General features: G+C 33.8%; 1 protein-coding gene across 1 annotated transcript in view; it reads left to right on the top strand.

Annotated features, from left to right (window-relative positions):
- Nucleotides 1-20,795, top strand: part of Dhc1 (dynein axonemal heavy chain 1) — a 432,221-nt gene that overhangs the window by 94,366 nt on the left and 317,060 nt on the right. Inside the window, exon 18 of the mRNA XM_089098586.1 lies at nt 4,608-4,746. Coding sequence (XP_088954712.1) covers nt 4,608-4,746 — 139 coding nt within the window. The remainder of the gene's footprint in view (nt 1-4,607; nt 4,747-20,795) is intronic.

Below are 20,795 nucleotides of genomic sequence, written 5' to 3' on the forward strand. Positions count from 1 at the left end.
GATTTTCAAACTTCTCAGGAGAGAAGTGGTTGATTTTAGCCTTGCTTAGCTTCAGTCGTAGATACCGAAAACTGAATTTGCTTATTATTAGAATAGAATAGTTTTAACGTTTACTTCTTCTTTTTAATAATCTCGGATTCAAACAGAGTCGTTTAAATGAAATCAGGTTTAAAGGGACTGGTCTGGTAGCCTAGCAACTGGCCTTAACAATCTGTTTATGCTCGTAAATGATTTTTTTATTTCTGTCCGATGGTCCAGGAGTTTGGGAAAATTCAACTGAAACCTAACAAGATAATATGAAAAAAACAAAAGCAAGAGACAAGGTCATGCATTGTCGGTCAAACTTTGACTACGTGTGGGAAAAAAAAGGCAAGAAATGGAAAAGGAGTTAGAATAAATTTATACAGGATAGTGAAAAAAACTGTATAAGAATACGAGGTTGAGAGGGAAGCAACGCTTGAGAAGGAAAAGCAAGACTTGGCTGCATAACCAGAATTTATTTTTCCTAGGACAGGGGGGCTTTTGAAAACTCTGGAAAAGATTATTCAAGTCGGGAGGTAAGTTTTAGCCTGGGACGAAAGTAATGAGAAACACTTAAAACTTCTAAGGAGCAGAAATTAAATAAGTAATTTATTCCAAATATGTGCCTCTGGCTCTTTACGATAATTTTGATGTCACACCATCGATCAATACAAATTGCGAGAAGGAGTCAAATATATGGGCAAGGCGTTTCCGATCAAAGACCAAGACTGTTCCGATCAAAGACCCAATAAGGTATTTTTACACGATTTACTAAGCTTGAATGCATTATATCATTAGTTGTTGGTTTCAGTGACATTGTTAAGATTGTCTATCGAAGAGATATCTTTGTGGAAATACAATCTACATCATCTTCTGAATTAGAGCAAAGAAAGCAGACAGAAGGAGTTAACAGTAGATCTCACTGTAGAACTTCTTAATGTTTCAAGAAATAGTTGAGTTGTTGTCGAAAGTTGCAGTGACGATTTTGAAGTTATAGTTCACAAGGATCGTGGAATAAGGAAGCCAGTCTCTAGCGAAAACCAAAGGAAGTATCTTACTTCATGTGGTATCAACCAAATCTGGGTGTATTCCCAGTTGATCCTTCAATATAAAAATCATAAATTGGCATTTTAATCTGGGATAGTACGAGGATTACCAGTTCTTATAATACAATGTCGAGAAAGATGTTGCCTTCTGCTTCACGTGTTTCCTTTTCTCTAGTGGTCCAAGGAGAGACCAATTTTAAAGAGCTTGAGTGGAAGCCGGTGTGCGGCAATGGCACACAATGGAGAACAAGGAAAAGGCAAAGAAAGGAAAAATGGCAAGGCATTTCTTTTCCGAGTCACAGAAAGCAGCTTTGCTCTATTTTTGTCACTTCGTCAATAACAACAGTCGTGTGAATTCCTTACTTGATAAAATTACTCGAACTGAGGTTTGCAGCAAGCAAAATGTGAAGAGACCAACATATTTTTTTTTTTTTGGACGTTGCAAGGACCCTTGCGAGACAGGGCATTGGCTTTAGGATAACTGTAGAACAAAACGGCAACTTTGTTTAAATTGTTCAGCTTCTAGTGATCTATGTGGCAGCTCTTGATAGCCAATATAGACCATATATATTTAACTATTTACCCACAATTTCTCAGAACGAGTTCATTGACTGTCTTTCAGCAGAAGCCAGGAAGAAGATCCTCGACGAAGTTTTGGATTAAGAATTTTAATTCTGTGATACAATACCCGATGCTTCACATTCTGATAAGCTTGCAGACGTAATCCGCAATACCAGCTCGGAAGGGACACCTAGAAAGAGACTATTAGATTACTCAGTTTTCGATTACTCAGTTTTCAGCCCTTTACGAAACAAAACAGATAAGGAACACCGATGCGAAGTCGAAGGCACATGCTAGTGGCCTTCTGAAAAGGATTCTAAACTTCGAATTTATCGCTTGCCTCATCTTTTTGAAAAAAACTATGTACAAGATTAGGATAGCAACAGAAAAACTTGAACAAAATGAACAATTTCATCGACAGTGCAAAACTGTTTGCCAGAATGAGAGAAGTCAATCCAGAGGCAGATTTCGTCAGGCATCATCGTCGGTGATTCGGCTGTGAAAACCATTTCGCTTTGACAGTCGAGCTTAGAGTCAAGCCGAAACCTCAATGTATCAGTTCTATAGACAACATTTTAGAATCCTGCCTGAAAGGTTGACTACAATGACAGGAGATAATCTCAGAGACTGCCTTGTCGATTTCCAGCGATTTTGATTCTAACTTTATCCTCCTTAATAGAAAAGTTTTCAGTTGCAGATATTGAGCTAGCTACAAAGTTTATTTCCAAACCAAGTTAGACCTTTAGATTCTACTGCTTTCAAACAGTTCGTGGTAACGAACTGTAAGTAAGGAGCGACCCGGCTCAATAGTAACTGAAACTCTAAAGAACAGAATTTTGATACAAATAGATACATCAAAAGAATCGGCTTTTTATGCAGAATCAAATATATAAGTTTCATCAAGTTTAGTCCTATCCATCAAAGAGAAAGGGCTTGAGGAGGGGGCAGCCCCTTCCATATACGGAATAAGCTCTGTTCGTTTTAAGTTTTAATGTCGCTCCTTACTTTTAGTTAAAAAAAACTTTTTTTTTTAATTTCTGAACGTTTATTTAATGCAGCTTTGATTTTGGCTCACGGTATATGAACAATTAAAACAAAATTTGCATATTAGTTTACTTTTTTTTGGCTAAATGGTTTTCTCGAAATTTTGTTCTGGCGTAACTTACGAATTAACTTACGTAACGAACTTCTATATTCGTATATTTTTATTACGTATATCAGAGGGTTCCTCCCACGGTCAATACCTCGCTCTTTACGCTTAGGTTCAAATTTGTCCCAGTTACTTAATAATGACCACCGCCTTCCACAAGCCGCTAATGACAATAAATAGCTCTGATGTATGTACAAAAAAAACTTTAGCGTAAAGAGTGAGGTACTGACTAGGAGGCAAACCCGATCATATACGTAATAATTTCTGTTCGTTTTAAATTTTGATGTTGCTCCTTACTTTCAGTTGAAAAAATTGTTTTTTTTTTTTATGATTTAATTTGTGATCGTTTTTTTTTTAAATATTGGGAAATTCGGCGCCCCCTTCATAGCAATGTCCGTTCCCCAATGAGAACTTCCTCCATGGAAAGATCCTCCCACGTAACCCCCGACCCCCCTCCTCCCACTACCGGAACAAAATCCCCCCTGAAAACGTCTGTATACTTCCCAATAACCAATACAATATGTAAACATTGGGCAAAGTTCATAACTTGCAGACCTTCTCCGGGGGACTGTGGGGGATTAAGTCATCCTCAAAGACATATTTATTGTATTTTTCGACCATGCTGAACAAAAAGGCTATCTCAAAACTTTGATCGGATTACTTTGGGAACAAATGAGCGTGGGAGGGGGTCTAGTTACCCTCCATTTTTCGGTCACTTAAAAATGGCACTAGAGCTTTTAATTTCCGTTTGAATGAGCCCTCCCGCGATATTCTAGGACCACTGGTTCTATACAATCCCCCTGGGAAAAAAAAAAATAAACACGCATCCGTGATCTTTGTTCTGGGAAAAAAAATACAAAACTCAACATTTTTGCAGTTAAGAGCTTAAAAATTCTATAATTGGGTTCTCTGATACGCTGAACCTGATTGTGTTATTTTCATTACAATTCTATGACTTTTAGGGGGTATTTGCCCCTTTTTTTCAGGCAAAGTTTCTCAGGCATAACTTTTGATAGGTAAGACTAAACTTGATGAAACTTATATATTTGAAATCAGCATAAAAATCTGATTCTTTTGATGTATCTATTGGTATCAATTTCGTTTTTTAGAGTTTTGGTTACTATTCAGCCGGGTCGCTCCTTACTTACAGTTCGTTACCACGAACTGTTTGATATAAATGACAGAAGACTAATTATAATAAACTGTCGTGGGCCGTATAATGTGACCTAGGAGTCGTTTAAAAGGTGGGATATTGCCCCCCTGGCCGGGACAAAAAGGAAAAAAGAAAGCTATCAAAGGCAAGTTGTCCTTCAATCGATTCATCATATCAAAACTATTTGTTTTCTAACACAGTATGTAACACATCCATATATGGAGTTGTTGTCATCCATTAGTGTAGGTAATTAATTAAGAACTTTCGGTTACCTCCTAGCAAACATTACGACTCACTAGTGATTCACCAGTGTATGTGGAAATGCCATTGTTTAAGTTTCTAGTATCAAATTCGTTTTTTTTTACATTATGCTCTCCTTTTTTTCTATTTAATTTCAACTGGACGGAAATAGATATATTGCAACCTTTTCAGAGCAACAGATTTTAAAAGGCAAAAACCAAAAAAGATTTAAAGATGTAAAATATTCAGAGAAAACCTTGTAAAGTTTAAATACCCCACTTTCGAAAATATGCAAGAAAAGTAAGTATCGTATCTTTTTGTGAGTGTCTGTGTGAAAACACTTCGTTTTAAAGTTCTAAGCATTTAAATTTGGAAGACACGTTCTCTAATTTTAGCAAAGAAAGGATTTACAGGAAAGTTATTTTTTTAATTTTAGGTGCATTATGACTTTGGATTAAGAAATATTTTGTCTGTATTGAGAACTCTCGGTGCAGCCCGTCGGTGCAATCCTCGTGAGGCAGAAGCAACAACTGTAATGAGAGTTCTGAGGGATATGAACCTATCTAAACTTGTTGGTACGATATTCATTTATAAACTCATATAAAATGTAGTTTCTTATGTATTAAAACGTGTAATCCACAAATAAAATAAACACTAGATGTTTCAGGGACCGATGACCGATGACCATCGGTCTTTGTGACCGACGACCACAAAGACCAATGGAAAAACATGGAATGTATAGTAAATTATTTGGGAATTTGTAAAACCTAGGAATATTTAAAAGGGTATGGGTCTCATTGTCCCAATTCTATAAACATGAGTAGAAAGGCCCCTATTGATCGTGACAGTACAAAATTTGGTTATCAAAAGAATGTATCTCCTATCAGTACACCATATTTGGGCATGGAATCCCCAGGGAGAATGATTGCATAATCAATCAATCTTGACATCACCTGTCAGAATTGTTTCCGGGGAAGTTTATTAATGTCTGACAGATGACGTCAAGTTAATTAATGTCTTTGATGTATTTCCAAAGAGAATGTTTCCGGGCGAATGTTTATTAATACCTGACAGATGATGTCATGATTGATTGATTTGTCACGAAAGGGGAATTAATTTGTTGTTTCTAAGGAGAATTATTGATTCACTAAAGGGGAATTAATTTTTTGTTTCCAAAGAGAATTGTTTCCGAGCGAAGGTCTATTAATGTCTTTGGAGTTCTACCAAGAGAATTGTTTCCGGGCGAATGTTTTGATCTTAGCGATGAAGTGATTAGCGCGCGAAAGGGTTTCTTAGTAATTTCAAATGTGACAGCACAGGGATGCCAAAAACAAAACGAACTCGCTGAAATTACGTTTAGCGATTATTTGGGCGAAACCGTTTTAGACATTTTAGGGAATTATTTCGGCGAAACAGTTAGAGACATTTTAAAAGATGATTTTAGAAGATGTTTTAGAAGAGAATTTGAGGGTGAAACTCTGTGGTCGTTATAGTAAACAAGTTGTTTTTGAACAGTGTTGTGACGTCCTCTACCCCAACCCCAAAGGGTTCCGATCCCCCAACCCCAACCCCCAAGGAATCCAACGGTCCCCAAAGGTCCCCCGGCACCCCAAAGGGTCCCCGGAGCCCCCAATTTTTAATACTTTTTTAAGGCATTATAATATCTTTTCAGAGCAAGTTACTTTTTGAATGTCCCTCCTAAACCCATTTTACGAGTTGAAGTACCCTTTCTTCTCACCCACAACTTTACTTTACAGTCTTTTGAATGCTCCAACCCCAAGCAATACTTTTCAAAAGACATTTCAGAGCAACTTCTTTTCTTATTGTCCTTTCTTAATCCATTTTACAAGTTGAAGTTCCCATCCTTTTCACCCACAACTTTACTTTACAGCTTTTTGGATACCTCAACACCAAGAAATACTTTTCAAAGGACATTTCCAAAAAATTTATTCGCATAATGTACTTCTAAAGTCAGTTTTGCAACTTTAAGGACCCGTACTTTTAACCACAAACTCTAATGTACAGCTTTTTGGATGAACCCGAACCAGACACTATTTTTAAAATTCATGAATGAAAAAGTAAGTTTCATAATATCCATCCTAAACCGATTTTACAATTTGAAGTACCCATTCTTTTCACGTACAACTTTACTTTAAAGCTTTTTGAATGCGCCAACACCAAGCAATACTTTTCAAGAGAATTTCAGAACACTTTATTTTCTTAATGTCCTTCATATACACATTTTACAAATTGAAGTACACATCTTTTACACCCACTACTTTACTTTACAGCTTTTTGAATGGTCCAACAACAAGAAATACATATCAAATGCATGTCAGAAAAAGTTCTTTTCTAGAGACAGACCTAAACCCATTTTAAAAATTGAAGTACCCATCCTTTTCACCAACAACTTTACTATACAGCTTTTTGAATGCGCCAACACGAAGCAATACTTTTCAAGAACATTTCAGAACAAGTTCTTTCCCTAATCTCCCTCCTAAACCCATTTTCCAAATTGAAGTACCCATCCTTTACACCCACAACTTTACTTTACAGCTTTTTGAATGTTCCAACACCAAGCAATACTTTTCAAAGGCATTTCAGAACAAGTTCTTTTCTTAGGGACCGTCCTAAACCCATTTTACAAATTGAAGTACCAATCCTTTTCACCCACAACTTTACTATACTGATTTTTTGAATGCTCCAACACCATGCAATAGTTTGGTTAAGTTTTAGTTAAGAGTTTCGAGTTTTAGCTTAGAGTCTTTGCTTTGAGTTTTTGTTAGAGTTATAGTTTAGTTTAGTTTTAGTTAAGAGTTTAGCGTTTTACCTTAGAGTCCTAGCTTGAAATTTTATTTAGACTTGAAGATTAGTTTAGTTAAAATTAAGAATTTAGAATTGTAGCTTAGAGTCATACTTTATAGTTTTAATTAAAGTTTTATTTTGACTAAGTTTTAGTTAAAAGTTCAGAGTTTTAGCTTAGAGTCTTAACTTAGAGTTTTTTTTATAGAGTTCTAGTTTAGTTTAATTTTAGTTAAGAGTTTGATGTTTTACCTTTGAGTTTCAGTTAGAGTTCTAGTTTAGTTTTAGTTAAGAGTTTGGTGTTTTACCTTAGAGTTTTAGCTTAGAGTTTTATTTAGAGTTCTAGTTTAGTTTAGTTTTAGTTAAGAGTTTAGAATTTCAGCTTAGTCTTAGCTTAGAGTTTTATTTAGAGTTCTAGTTTATTTTAGTTTTAGTTAAGAGTTTACAGCTTTTACCTTAGAGACTTAGCTTAGAGTTTTTGTTGAAGTTCTAGTTTAGTTTAGTTTTAGTTAATAGTTTAGAGTTTTAGCTTAGAGTTTTTGTTAGAGTTGAAGTTTCGTTTAGTTTAGTTATAGTTAAGAGTTTAGAGTTTTAGCTTAGAGTCTTATCCTAGAGCTTTTGTTAGAGTTATTGTATAGTTTAGTTATAGTTAAGAGTTTTGAGTTTTACCTTAGAGTCATATCTTAGAGTTATAGTTTAGCTTAGTTTTTGTTAAGAGTTTAGAGTTTTTTTGCTTAGAGTCTTAGCTTAGAGTTTTAATTAGAGATCTAGTTTTGTTTAGTTTTAGTTAAGAGTTTATAGTTTTATCTTAGAGTCTTAGCTTAGAGTTTTTGTTAGAGTTCTAGTTTAGTTTAGTTTTAGTTAAGAGTTTAGAGTTTTACCATAGAGTCTTAGCTTAGAGTTTTTGTTAGAGTTGTAGTTTATTTTAGTTTTAGTTAAGAGTTTAGAGTTTTTAGCTTAGAGTCATAGCTTAGGGTTTTTGTTGAAGTTCTAGTTTAGTTTAGTTTTACTTAATGGTTTAGAGTTTTAGCTTAGAGTCTTAGCTTAGAGTTTTTGTTAGAGTTCTAGTTTAGTTTAGTTTTAGTTAAGAGTTTAGAGTTTTTAGCTTAAAGTCTTAGCATAGAGTTTATGTTGAAGTTCTAGTTTAGTTTAGTAATAGTTAAGAGTTTAGAGTTTTAGCTTAGAGTCTTAGCTTAGAGTTTTTGTTAAAGTTGAAGTTTAGTTTAGTAATAGTTAAGAGTTTAGAGTTTGAGCTTAGAGTCTTAGCTTAGAGTTTTTGTTAAAGTTGTAATTTAGTTTAGTAATAGTTAATAGTTTAGAGTTTTATCTTAGAGTCTTATCTTAGAGGTTTAGTTTAATTTAGTTTTAGTTAAGAGTTTAGAGTGTTTTAGCTTAGAGTCTTAGCTTAGAGTTTTTGTTAGAGTTCTAGTTTAGTTTAGTTTTAGTTAAGAGTTTAGAGTTTTTAGCTTAGAGTCTTAGCTTAGAATTTTAGTTATAGTTCTAGTTTAGTTTAGTTTTAGTTAAGAGTTTAAAGCTTTACCATAGAGTCTTAGCTTAGAGTTTTAGTTAGAGTTGAAGTTTAGTTTAGTTAGAGTTAAGAAATTAGAGTTTTATCTTATAATCATAGCTTAGAGTTTTACTTAAAGTTCTAGTTTAGTTCATTTTAAGTTAAGAGTTTAGAGTTTTAGCTTAGAGTCATAGCTTATAGTTTTAGTTAGAGTTCTTGTTTAGTTTAGTTTTAGTTAACAGTTTATAGTTTTACATTATAGTCATAGCTTAGAGTTCTAGTTTAGTTTAGTAAAGTTATAGTTAATAGTTTAGAGTTTTAGCTTAGAGTTATAGCTTAGAATTTTAGTTAAAGTTATAGTTTAGTAAAGTTATAGTTAAGAGTTTAGAGTTTTACCTTAGAGTCATAGCTTAGAGTTTTAGTTAGAGTTCTAGTTCAGTTTAGTTTTAGTTAAGAGTTTAGAGTTTTAGCTTAGAGTCTTAGCTTATAGTTTGTGCTAGAGTTCTAGTTTAGTTTAGTTATAGTTAATAGTCTCGAGTTTTTAGATTATAGTCTTAGCTTAGAGTTTCTGTTAGAGTTATATTTTAGTTAACTTCTAGTTAAGAGTTTAGATCTCTATCTTAGAGTCTTAGCTTATAGTTTGTGTTAGAGTTCTAGTTTAGTTTAGTAATAGTTAATAGTTTAGAGTTTTAGGTTAGAGTTTTATTTTAGAGTTTTTGTAAGAGTTGTTGCTTAGTTTAGTTATAGTTAAGAGTTTGATGTTTTACCTTGTAGACGTAGTCCAGAGTTTTAGTCTATTCTTAGTTAAGATTTTAGAATTTTAGCTTAGAGTATTATATTAGATTTTTTGTTAGAGTTCTAGTTTAGTTTAGTTTTATTTAAGAAATTAGAGTTTATAGATTAGAGTCTTACTTTATAGTTTTTTGTTGAAATTATAGTTTAGTTTAAAGTTTTATCTTAGACTTAGAGTTTTAATTAGATTTCTATTTTAGTTTAGTTTTAGTTAAGAGTTTAGAGTTTTAGCTTAGAGTATTAGCATAGATTTTTTTTTAGATTTCTAATTTATTTTAGTTTTAGTTAAGAGCTTAGAGTTTTATCTTATATTCTTAGCTTAGAGTTTTTGTTATAGATGAAGTTTAGTTTATTTATAGTTCAGAGTTTGGAGCTTTATGTTAGAGTCTTATCTTATAGTTTTTGTCAAAGTTTAGTTTTACTTAAGTTTAGTTTATAGTTTTATCTTGGAGTTTTAGCTTATTTTAGTTTTAGTTAATAGTTTATTATTTTTAGCTTAGAGTCTTAGTTTAGAGTTTTTGTTGAAGTTCCTGTTTAGTTTAGTTTTAGTTTAGAGTTTTAGCTTAGACTTAGAGTTTTAATTAGAGTTATAGTTTAGTTTAGTTTTATTTAAGAGTTTAGAGTTTTTAGCTTAGAGTCTTAGATTAGTTTTATTTAGAGTTCTAGTTTAATTTAGTTATAGTTAATAGTTTAGAGTTTTACCATAGAGTCTTAGCTTAGAGTTTTAGTTAGAGTTAAAGTTTAGTTTAGTTACATTTAAGAATTTAGAGTTTTAGCTTAGAGTCATAGCTTAGAGTTTTACTTAGAGTTATAGTTTGGTTAAGTTTTAGTTAAGAGTTTCGAGTTTTAGCTGAGTCTTAGCTTAGAGTTTTTGTTAAAGTTCTAGTTTAGTTTAGTTTTAGTTAAGAGTTTAGAGTTTTACCTTAGAGTTTTAGCTTAGAGTTTTTGTTAGAGTTCTAGTTTAGTTTAGTTTTATTTCAGAGTTTGATGTTTTACCTTTGAGTTTCAATTAGAGTTATAGTTTAGTTTACTTATAGTTAAGAGTTTAGTGTTTTACCTTAGAGTCTTAGATTAGAGTTTTTGTTAAAGTTGAAGTTTAGTTTAGTTAAAGTTAAGAGTTTGGAGTTTTAGCTTAGAGTCTTAGCTTTGAGTTTTTGTTAGAGCTATAGTTCAGTTTAGTTTAGTTAATAGTTTTGAGTTTTAGGATTATAGTATGAGATTATAGTTTTTTTTTTAGTTATAGTTTATTTTATTTTTATTTAATAGTTTATAGTTTTATCTTATATTATTAGCTTAGAGTTTTTGTTATAGTTGTAGTTTATTTTAGTAATAGTTAAGAGTTTGGAGTTTTAGCTTAGAGTCTTATCTTAGAGTGTTTGTTAGAGTTCTAGTTTAGTTTAGTTTTAGTTAATATTTTAGAATTTTAGCTTAGAGTCTTAGCTTAAAGTTTTAGTTAGAGTTGCAATTTAGTTTAGTTTTAGTTAAGAATTTAGAGTTTTTTATATTAGAGTAGTAGTTTATAGTTTTTGTTATAGTTCTGGTTTAGTTTAGTTAAGAGTTTAGAGTTTTATCATAGAGTCATAGCTTGGAGTTTTTGTTGAAGTTGAAGTTTAGTTTAGTCATAGTTAAGAATTTAGAGTTTTTAGCTTAGAGTCTTAGCTTAGAGTTTTACTTAGAGTTCTAGTTTAGTTTAGTTTTAGTTAAGAGTTTAGAGTTTTACCTTAGAGTCTTAGCTTAGAGTTTTTGTTGAAGTTCTAGTTTAGTTTAGTTAAAAGTTTAGATTTCTACTTTAGATTATTATCTTAGAGTTTTAGTTAGAGTTGAATCTTAGTGAAGTTTCAGTTGATTGTTTACAGTTTTATATTGGAGTCTTAGCTTGAATTTTTAGTTATAGTTCTAGATTATTTTAGTGTTAGTTTAGAGTTTAGAGTTTAGTTTAGTTTTAGTTAAGAGTTTTGAGTTTTACCTTAAAGTCTTAGATTAGAGTTTTAGTTAGGGTTGAAGTTTCGTTTAGTTTAGTTATTACCTGAGTGTTTTAGGGAAATGTTTACAAGTGGTGTTAATTTTCATAATTACTCGACTAGAACATCAACACTAGTTCGGCGACCTCAGGTTATTACAAAGCGATCTGTTTTTTCCATAAGACCTGTTGGCCCTCGGGTATGGGAACCATTAACGCAAGCAATTTCAACAATTGATGAGCTAAATGAATTTCGCAGTAAATTAAAAGGACAGTGTTTGTCTACATATGAGTTTTAATCCTTGCTGGGCGAATTTTCTCTCAAGTGATTGTGACACTTTTTTTTGGGTGGGCGACGAGGAGGTAGAATAGAATGAATGATTTTTAGTTTTGTGTCTTCGGTATCCAATTAGGTCGTGAAATTATTAGAAATTAATTTATTTCGTTTATTTTTATTTATTTATTTTCTTCTTATTATTTTTTTTGTTTTTTTTTGGGGGGGGGTCTAAGGCTGGCTGGTAGTAATTGTGTATGTAGGATTTTGTAAAAGGTGATGTGTATCCATACAAGTTTAATAAACTTCGGGTTTTGTTGTTAATGTGTGTATTTTTTTTAACAAAACCTTTTTCTCTCTCTATAGTTAAGAGTTTATAGTTTTAGCTTAGAGTCTTAGCTTAGAGTTTTAGTTAGAGTTATTGTTTAGTTTAGTTTTAGTTAAGGGTTATAGCTTAGAGGTTTAGCCTAGAATCTTAGCTTTGAGATTTAGTTAGAGTTGAAGTTTAGTCTAAACTAGCATAACCACAAAACTACACAATATTGCATAGAAATACCAAAACCATAGGTTAGATTAGGTTAGGTTAGGTTAGAGGTTAGGTTTCTCGACGTTTAAGTTAGGTTAGATTAGGTTAGCTTATCATGAGCGCACATGATAAGCTAACCTAATCTAACTGGTACAAAATCGACATGGGGGGATTTTCCGGCGAGTATGGTTAGGTTAGGTTAGGCTTGGGGGGATTTTTCGGCGAGTATGGTTAGGTTAGGTTAGGTTAGACTAGATTAAGTTAGGTAATATTAGATTAGGTTAAGTCAGGTTAGGTTAGGTAAGTTAGGTTAGGTTAGCTAAGTTAGGTTAGGTTAGGTTAGTTAGTAAACATCTCTCCATGTTTAAGTTAGGTTAGGTTAGTTTAGGATAGATTAAGTTATGTTAGGTTAGGTTAAGTTAGGTTAGGTTAGCCTACGTCCGCGCACGTACGCAGGCTAACCTAACTTAACTTAACCTATCATAACTTAATCTAGCCTAACCTAACCTAACTTAAACATGGAGAGATGTTTACTAGCTAACCTAACTTACCTAACCTAACCTACCTAACCTGACTTAACCTAATCTAATCTAGTCTAACCTAACCTAACCATACTCGCCGGAAAATCCTCCCAAGCCTAACCTAACCTAACCATACTCGCCGGAAAATCCCCCCAAGTCTACTTTGTACCAGTTAGATTAGGTTAGCTTATCATGAGCGCTCATGATAAGCTAACCTAATCTAACCTAACTTAAACGTGGAGAAACCTAACCTCTAACCTAACCTGACCTAATGTAACCTATGGTTTTGGTATTTCTATGCAATATTGTGTAGTTTTGTGGTTATGCTGGTTTAGACTAAACTTCAAATCTAACTAAATCTCTAGGCTAAGATTCTAGGCTAAACCTCTAAGCTATAACCCTTAACTAAAACTAAACTAAACAATAACTCTAACTAAAAATCTAATCTAATAATATAAGATAAAAATATAAACTATTAACTATAACTAAACTAAACGAAACTTCAACCCTAACTTAAACTCTAATCTAAGACTTTAAGGTAAAACTCAAAACTCTTAACTAAAACTAAACTAAACTAGAACTCTAAATAAAACTCTATGCTAAGACTTTAAGGTAAAACTTTAAACTCTTAACTATAACTAAACTAAGCTAGAACTCTAACTAAAACTTTAAGCTAAGACTCCAAGCTAAGACTATAAACCCTTAACTATAAATTAACTAAGCTTCAACTCTAAGTAAAAATCTAAGCTAAGACTCTAAGGTAGAACTCTAAACTCTTAACTAAACTAAACTAGAACTTCAACAAAAACTCTAAGCTAAGACTCTAAGATAAAACTCGAAACTCTTAACTAAAACTAAACTAAACTTGAACTCTAAGTAAAACTCTAAGCTAAGACTCTAAGCTAAAAACTCTAAATTCTTAACTATGACTAAACTTCAACTTCAACAAAAAATCTAAGCTATGACTATATTATAAAAATATAAACTCTTAACTAAACTAAACTATAAATCTAAAAAAAAATCTAAACTACTACTATAATCTAAAAAACTATAAATTCTTAAATATAAATGAAATAAACTGCAACTCTAACAAAAATTCTAATATAAGAATCTTATTTTAAACTATAAAATATTAACTAAAAATTAACTAAACAAGAACTCTAACAAAAACTCTAAGCTAAGACTCTATGCTAAAACTCAAAAATATTAATTAATAATAAAATAAACTTCAATTCTAACAAACACTATGATCTAAGAATATACGCTAAAAATATAAATTATTAACTAAAACTAAAATAAACTAGAACTTCAACAAAAAACTCTAATATAAGAATCTAAGATAAAATCTCTAAACTCTTAACTAAAACTAAAATAAACTAGAACTCTAACAAAAACTCTAAGCTTAGGCTCTAAGCTAAAACTCTAAACTCTTAACTATTACTAAACAAAACTTCAACTAGAACTCTAACTGAAACTCAAAGGTAAAACATCAAACTCTTAACTAAAATTAAACTAAACTAGAACTCTATCAAAAAAACTCTAAGTTAAGACTCTAAGCTAAAAATCGATACTCTTAACTAAAACTTAGTCAAACTAAAACTTTAAGTAAAACTCTAAAGTATGACTCTAAGATAAAACTCTAAATTCTTAACTGAAACGAAACTGAACTTCAAGTCTAACTAAAATTCTAAGCTAAGACTCTAAGGAAAAACTATAGACTCTTAACTAAAACTAAACTAAACTAGAACTCTAACAAAAACTCTAAGCTAAGACTCTAAGCTAAAACTCGAAACCCTTAACTAAAACTTAACCAAACTATTGCATGGTGTTGGAGCATTCAAAAAAGTAGTATAGTAAAGTTGTGGGTGAAAAGGATGGGCACTTCAGTTTGTAAAATGGGTTTAGGACGGTCACTAAGAAAAGAACTGGTTCTGAAATGCCTTTGAAAAGTATTGCTGGGTGTTGGAACATTCAAAAAGCTGTAAAGTAAAGTTGTGGGTGTAAAGGATGGGTACTTCAATTTGTAAAATGGGTTTAGGAGGGATATTAAGAAAAGAACTTTGTCTGAAATGTTCTTGAAAAGTATTGCTTCGTGTTGGCGCATCCAAAAAGCTGTAAATTAATCTTTGGTGTGAAAAGGATTGGCACTTAAATTTGTAAAATATGTTTAGGAATGTCCTTAAGAAAAGAACTGGTTCTGAAATGCCTTTGAAAAGTATGGCTTGGTGCTGGACCATTCAAAAGGCTGTAAAGTAAAGTTTTGGGTGTAAAGGATGGGTACTTCAATTTGTAAAATGTGTTTAGGAGGGATATTAAGAAAAGAACTTGTTCTGAAATGCTCTTGAAAAGTATTGCCTGGTGTTGGCGCATTCAAAACGCTGTAAAGTAAAGTTGTGTGTGAAAAGGATGGGTACTTCAATTTGTAAAATGGGTTTAGGATGGACATTATGAAAAGAACTTGTTCTGAAATGCCTTTTGAAAAGTATTGCTTGGTGTTGGGGCATTCAAAAATCTATAAAGTAAAGTTGTGGGTGAAATGGATGAATGCTTCAACTTGTAAAATGGGTTTAGGAAGGACATCAAGAAAAGAAGTTGCTCTGAAATGTCTTTCTAAAATTATTGCTTGGTGTTGGAGCATTCAAAAGGTTGTGAAGTAAAGTTGTGGGTGAAAAGGATGGGTACTTCAACTTTTAAAATGGGTTTACGATGGACATTAAGAAAATAACTTGTTCTGAAAAGATATAATAAAGCATAAAAAAGTATTAAAAAAAATGGGGGCTCAGGGGACCCTTTGGGGTGCGGGGGGACCTTTGGGGACCGAGGGCTTCATTCGGGGTTGGGATCGGGGGATCGAAACCCTTTGGGGTTGGGGTACAGGAGGTGACAACACTGTTCAAATACAACTTGTGTACTATAACGACCACAGAGTTTCACCCTCAAATTCTCTTCTAAAACATCTTTTAAAATCATCTTTTAAAATGTCTCTAACTGTTTCGCTGAAATAATTCCCTAAAATGTCTAAAACGGTTTCGGCCAAATAATCCCTAAACGTAATTTCAGCGAGTTCCTTTTGTTTTGGCATCCCTGTTCTGTCACATTTCAAATTACTAAGAAACCCTTTCGCGCGCTAATCACTTCATCGCTAAGATCAAAACATTCACCCGGAAACAATTCTCTTGGTAGAACTCCAAAGACATTAATAGACATTCGCTTGAAAACAATTCTCTTTGGAAACAACAAATTAATTCCCCTTTCGTGAATCAATAATTCTCCTTAGAAACAACAAATTAATTCCCCTTTCGTGTCAAATCAATCAATCATGACATCATCTGTCAGGTATTAATAAATATTTGCCCGGAAACATTCTCTTTGGAAATACATCAAAGACATTAATTAACTTGACGTCATCTGTCAGACATTAATTAACTTCCCCGGAAACAATTCTGACAGGTGATGTCAAGATTGATTGATTATGCAATCATTCTCCCTGGGGATTCCATGCCCAAATATTGTGTACTGATAGGAGATACATTCTTTTGATAACCAAATTTTGTACTGTCACGATCAATAGGGGCCTTTCTACTAACATGTGATTGGTTTTCACACTATCTTAGAGAGACTTTCTTAGTCCAACAATTGCGGTTTAGTGTTGGAGGTTAAATTCACTAAAATCAGATCTACAGTAAATCTGTCTTATGTTCTGTAGCAACAAGGTAATGATAATAAGTGTTGATGTGCTTTCTTCTGCAAAAATTACTGCAAATTGAAATCGAGGCTAAAAGGATACACATAAAAAAGAAATAACACTAGTGTATACTCTACCCTCCTCTTCGAAATATTTCCAATGTGATCCCAGCCAGAATTGAGGTAACGGCTATTATTAAAAATTGGCGTTATTTTAATCACTTATAATACTTTTTTTACGTCAATGTGTCTCAAATTTTGTTTGCATAGTGGTAAAATACCCCCTTGACAAAAATTCAACGCTGGTTTCTCGTCGAGCATTTCTAGTTTTCTAAAGTCTAGACACGGAAGTAGAATGGGGGGTGCTACTCGTGTCAGGGCTCCTTTTATGGGCATAGAATACTGACAGGGCTCCAAATATGGGCATAGAGTCATTAGGGAGAACACGTTGTTAATGGGGTCAATGACCTCTTTTTCCAAGGTCGATTTATTTGATGTTTCTATGTGTAATAACTCCGGAACAAAGGTTGCACATGCGCATTGAATTCTAACGGGAACAATGTTATTGATCTAGGACTCGAGGGGAAGTGAATTTCCGAGAAATTGATTACGTAATCGAGGGGGAAGTGAATTTCCGAGAACTTGATTGCGTAATCGATCGTGAATGTCATGGCGTCCAGAAATAGTATTTGATGTTGTTGTTCAAGCCAAATGTTATGACTTTCCCGGAAACAGTTAATGACACTTCCTTCCTGTTCGAGGCAGATGTTATGATCCAGAAATAATATTTGTTATTGTTATTCGAGCCAGATGTTATGAGGTTCCCGGAAACAGATAGATCATGTGTTTCCTTCTCAGCCAATCAGCGAGTCGGTTACATCCTCCTTCTCAAACTATCAGAGGGCTTGTTACATATGGTTTTCCCCGTTAAAAAACAATTCGCCCCTTGCCCGGAAACAGATAGATCATGTGTTTCCTTCTCAGCCAATCAGCGAGTCGGTTACATCCTCCTTCTCAACCAATCAGAGGGCTTGTTACATATGGTTTTCCCCGTTAAATAACAATTCGCCCCTTGAGATTTCGTATATAACGGACATGCAATGTGATTCAATTATCAGAAAGTATTTTGACACAGTGCAAACAACAATGGATAAATTTGATGAACTTGAAGCCTTGGCAACTTCAATTTACCATGTAAGTACATTTTTTATTTTCAAAAAAATTTTCCTTGGACATCCTCCAATATATTCAGCTAAATCCCCCCCCTCCCTCCACCATTGTTTTACAATCCAAAAATCTAGCAAAAAGAAATAGCATTTCAATAAATTCCTTCCCTCTATATTTCCAGCTACAGCCCTCCGTCCTCCACAATTTTTTTACAACCCCAATTTCTCGCAAAAAGAAATAACTTTTCTTTAAATTCCTTCCTTCTATAATTCCAGCTAAATCCCGCCTCCCTCTACCATTGTTTTACAATCCCAAATTCTCGCAAAAAGAAATAATTATCCTTCCCTCTATATTTCCATCTGGATCCCCCCCTCCCACAAACATGTTTTTTCTATCCCAAATTCTCTACAAAATACATACTTTCCTTCACTATATATTTCCAGCTAAATCGCTCCAACATTTTCTTACAATCATATTCTAGCAAAAAGAAATTCTTATCCTTCCTTCTATATTTACAGCTGGATCCCCCCCTCCCTCCACCATTTTTTTACAATCCCATATTCTCGAACAAATAAATAAATATCCATAATTCTATATTTCCAGCTAAATCCCACCTCCATTGTTTTACAACCCCAAAATCTCGCTAAAAGAAATACATTCATTCCCTCTATATTTCCAGCTAAATCCCCCCTCCCTCCACCATTGTTTTACAATCCCAAATTCTCGCAAAAAGAAATAATTATACTTCCCTCTATATTTCCAGCTAAATCCCCCCCTCCATTGTTTTACAATCATATTCTAGCAAAAAGAAATAGTTATCCTTCATTCTATATTTCCAGCTAAAAGCGATCACTTACCTTTGTCAATTTTAATGAAAATGCCGTTCTGTTTTGACATAGCGCGAGGCCTAAAATTAGCAGTCACCCTTTTTCCGGTTTACAAACGCGGTCAAAGGAACTATTCTTCTGTCAAATTAAAACACTTTGAGGTAATTGAGGATTCCTAGCCTGTATGGAAGTAGAGAAAGAGATTAAGTTTAACAATATATTTAGGGCATTATGTGAAAGGGGGCAATACATCGCTTCTAACAGCTTTGTTGTAATTAAAAGTAAGGGGAATTCTGTGTGTAGACATGTACGCCCATTGACAAGAAAACTAATGTGTAAATTTATAATTTTTTCAAGCTCTCAATAAAGTTTCTTTTATATTCCCAGGCGTGAATCCAGGATTTTTGTTGGGGTTTAGTACTTTTATTAGAAATAGAAAAGATTATTGATTCTTCATAATTTATTGATTTTAGATATAACATTTCAATAAAATATATTAATATATGACTTTATCTTGAATAAAAAGCATCATTAACTCTATGAGAGGGTGGCTTAATTTTCCTAAATTTAGGGGGAGAAAATATGGGTTTTGTGCTTTCTTAGTGATAAACTAAACAAAATCATGTTTAATAACTTTCTTTCTTTTAAAAAGGGAGAAATTATTTTGATTTGATTTTTTCTTCTCTTCTTTAAGGTAAATTATGAAGAATTTGCGGGCACTACATTGATGAAACCTATGACTGGCGCAAATAGCGAAGAATGCGTGCCCCCTTCTTCCAAGAAAGCGAGGGCCAATAATGCGCCCCCTGCCATGCAATATGATCGCTGTCCAAAACCCCCCAGCTCCACACTGCCTGCCCAAGTGCAGCCTGCCAGAAAGTTAAAGAGAGAGTGGGCGGATAATTACAATGCCGAAGCCCCACCTACACAACCTTTTTCAAGGGGCTCAGAAGCTACCCCGGCTGCACAAGTCACAGCTCCTGTACAAGAAATGACTACGACCAGTCCATTCGCCCTCCACAATGCACTACCTGCGCCTTAATGAGCAGAACCAGCTGCTCAAGACCCGAGAGACGCCTCCCCGTCTGTCCACCAGCATACACGCCCTGGTCCTTCGGATGCCCAAGCCCAGACGGATTATGCAAATGTAAGTATTTTTCTTCAAACTATCTTATAGAAATATATAAAAACAAAATTTTTATTTTCAACCCAATATAAATTTATCTCTGTGAGATATATCTAAATGTAATTTTTTGCAAAGAAAACACTCTTGCTATAGCTTCACATATAGTTTAGATACCACTGAAACTCAAAATGCTATTTTTTCTAATCTTTAATATTTTCTCTGCTATTATCATATATATTTTAGATACCTTTGAAACTGAATGCTCTTTTTCATGTTATTTTATAGAGAGATTATCCCATCTGTCACATATTGACGTTCTAATTTACACTGAATATTTCTATCGTGCCAAAGATTTTAGTGAGGGGAAACCGACTTAACGGTTCAATCCTGGAACACTCACGCGGTGGCTTACAATAATTGTGAGCTAATGAAGATTTCACCGAACCTGTAGAACGGAATTAGAGAGAAACTTGGACTTATGCAGTCTACGCTAATATTTTAACTTTTTTGGGGCATTAGGTAAACGGCTGGGAGCCACGGAGCCGATGGGTCCGGGGCGTGCTGTGGGGGCAAGGTTAGGGAAGTGCCGGAGGATGCGCCAGGAGTCAGGGAACGGTGGGGGTGATTTCCACAGATAAGTTCCCAAGGATTGATACGCAGTGGAGTGAGTGATGCGGGCCCCGAGAAGCGGAACAATGATCTGCTTGGGCTACTAAAAGTACTATGGGCCAGGGGATTACAACGGGGGTGAGCGGTTTTTCAGTGCCACGAAAAAAAAAAAAATTTGACAACTTTGTCTAAAAAGGACCAAATATTTATTGTATAGTTCCGAAAATATATTTTATACATTTTAATTGTTAAAAATTTATTAATAAATAAAAATAAATAATTTAAAAGAAGTATGGCTGATTTGAACACTCTGAAAGTAAGCTATTTTTTCATTTATAGGTTGGTGCATTGGTCCCCTACTCACCATCGAGTGAAGAAGAGGAAGAAGGGGCAATGGACCTTCAGGACAATTCAGCCATCAGTGACTGGCACGGTATTATTAATTCTATTGATGTACCATCTAATATTGATGAGTTTTTTGCTGATTTTTTTAAAGTAGATAGTAGCACAGTTGAGCTGGTATACTTGAGCCCGAATACTTTAAAAATTTTAAATGATTTTACAGGGAACCCTCCAACCTCCGATACCCTATCGACTCCACTTCGACCACCTGAAGTGGAGCATTCTCCTGTTTTTGTTGAACCGCGGGGGGGTGGGGATAATATACACGAGGGGGAGGGGGGTACAACTCTCCCAGACTTTCAGCTGTCCAACAGAATTTTAAATAATATAGTTGTTTTCACTGTAACGTTTGGTGACCCCTTTAATTCACTTATGGCGGGGAAATTTGTTTTTGACCCTATAGAAATTGTGCATGCCTATGTAGATA

This window comes from Artemia sp. Qi Xiang Cuo, chromosome 13 (assembly GCF_049724085.1).
Source record: "Artemia sp. Qi Xiang Cuo chromosome 13, ASM4972408v1, whole genome shotgun sequence".
Classification (NCBI taxonomy): Eukaryota; Metazoa; Arthropoda; class Branchiopoda; order Anostraca; family Artemiidae; genus Artemia; species Artemia sp. Qi Xiang Cuo.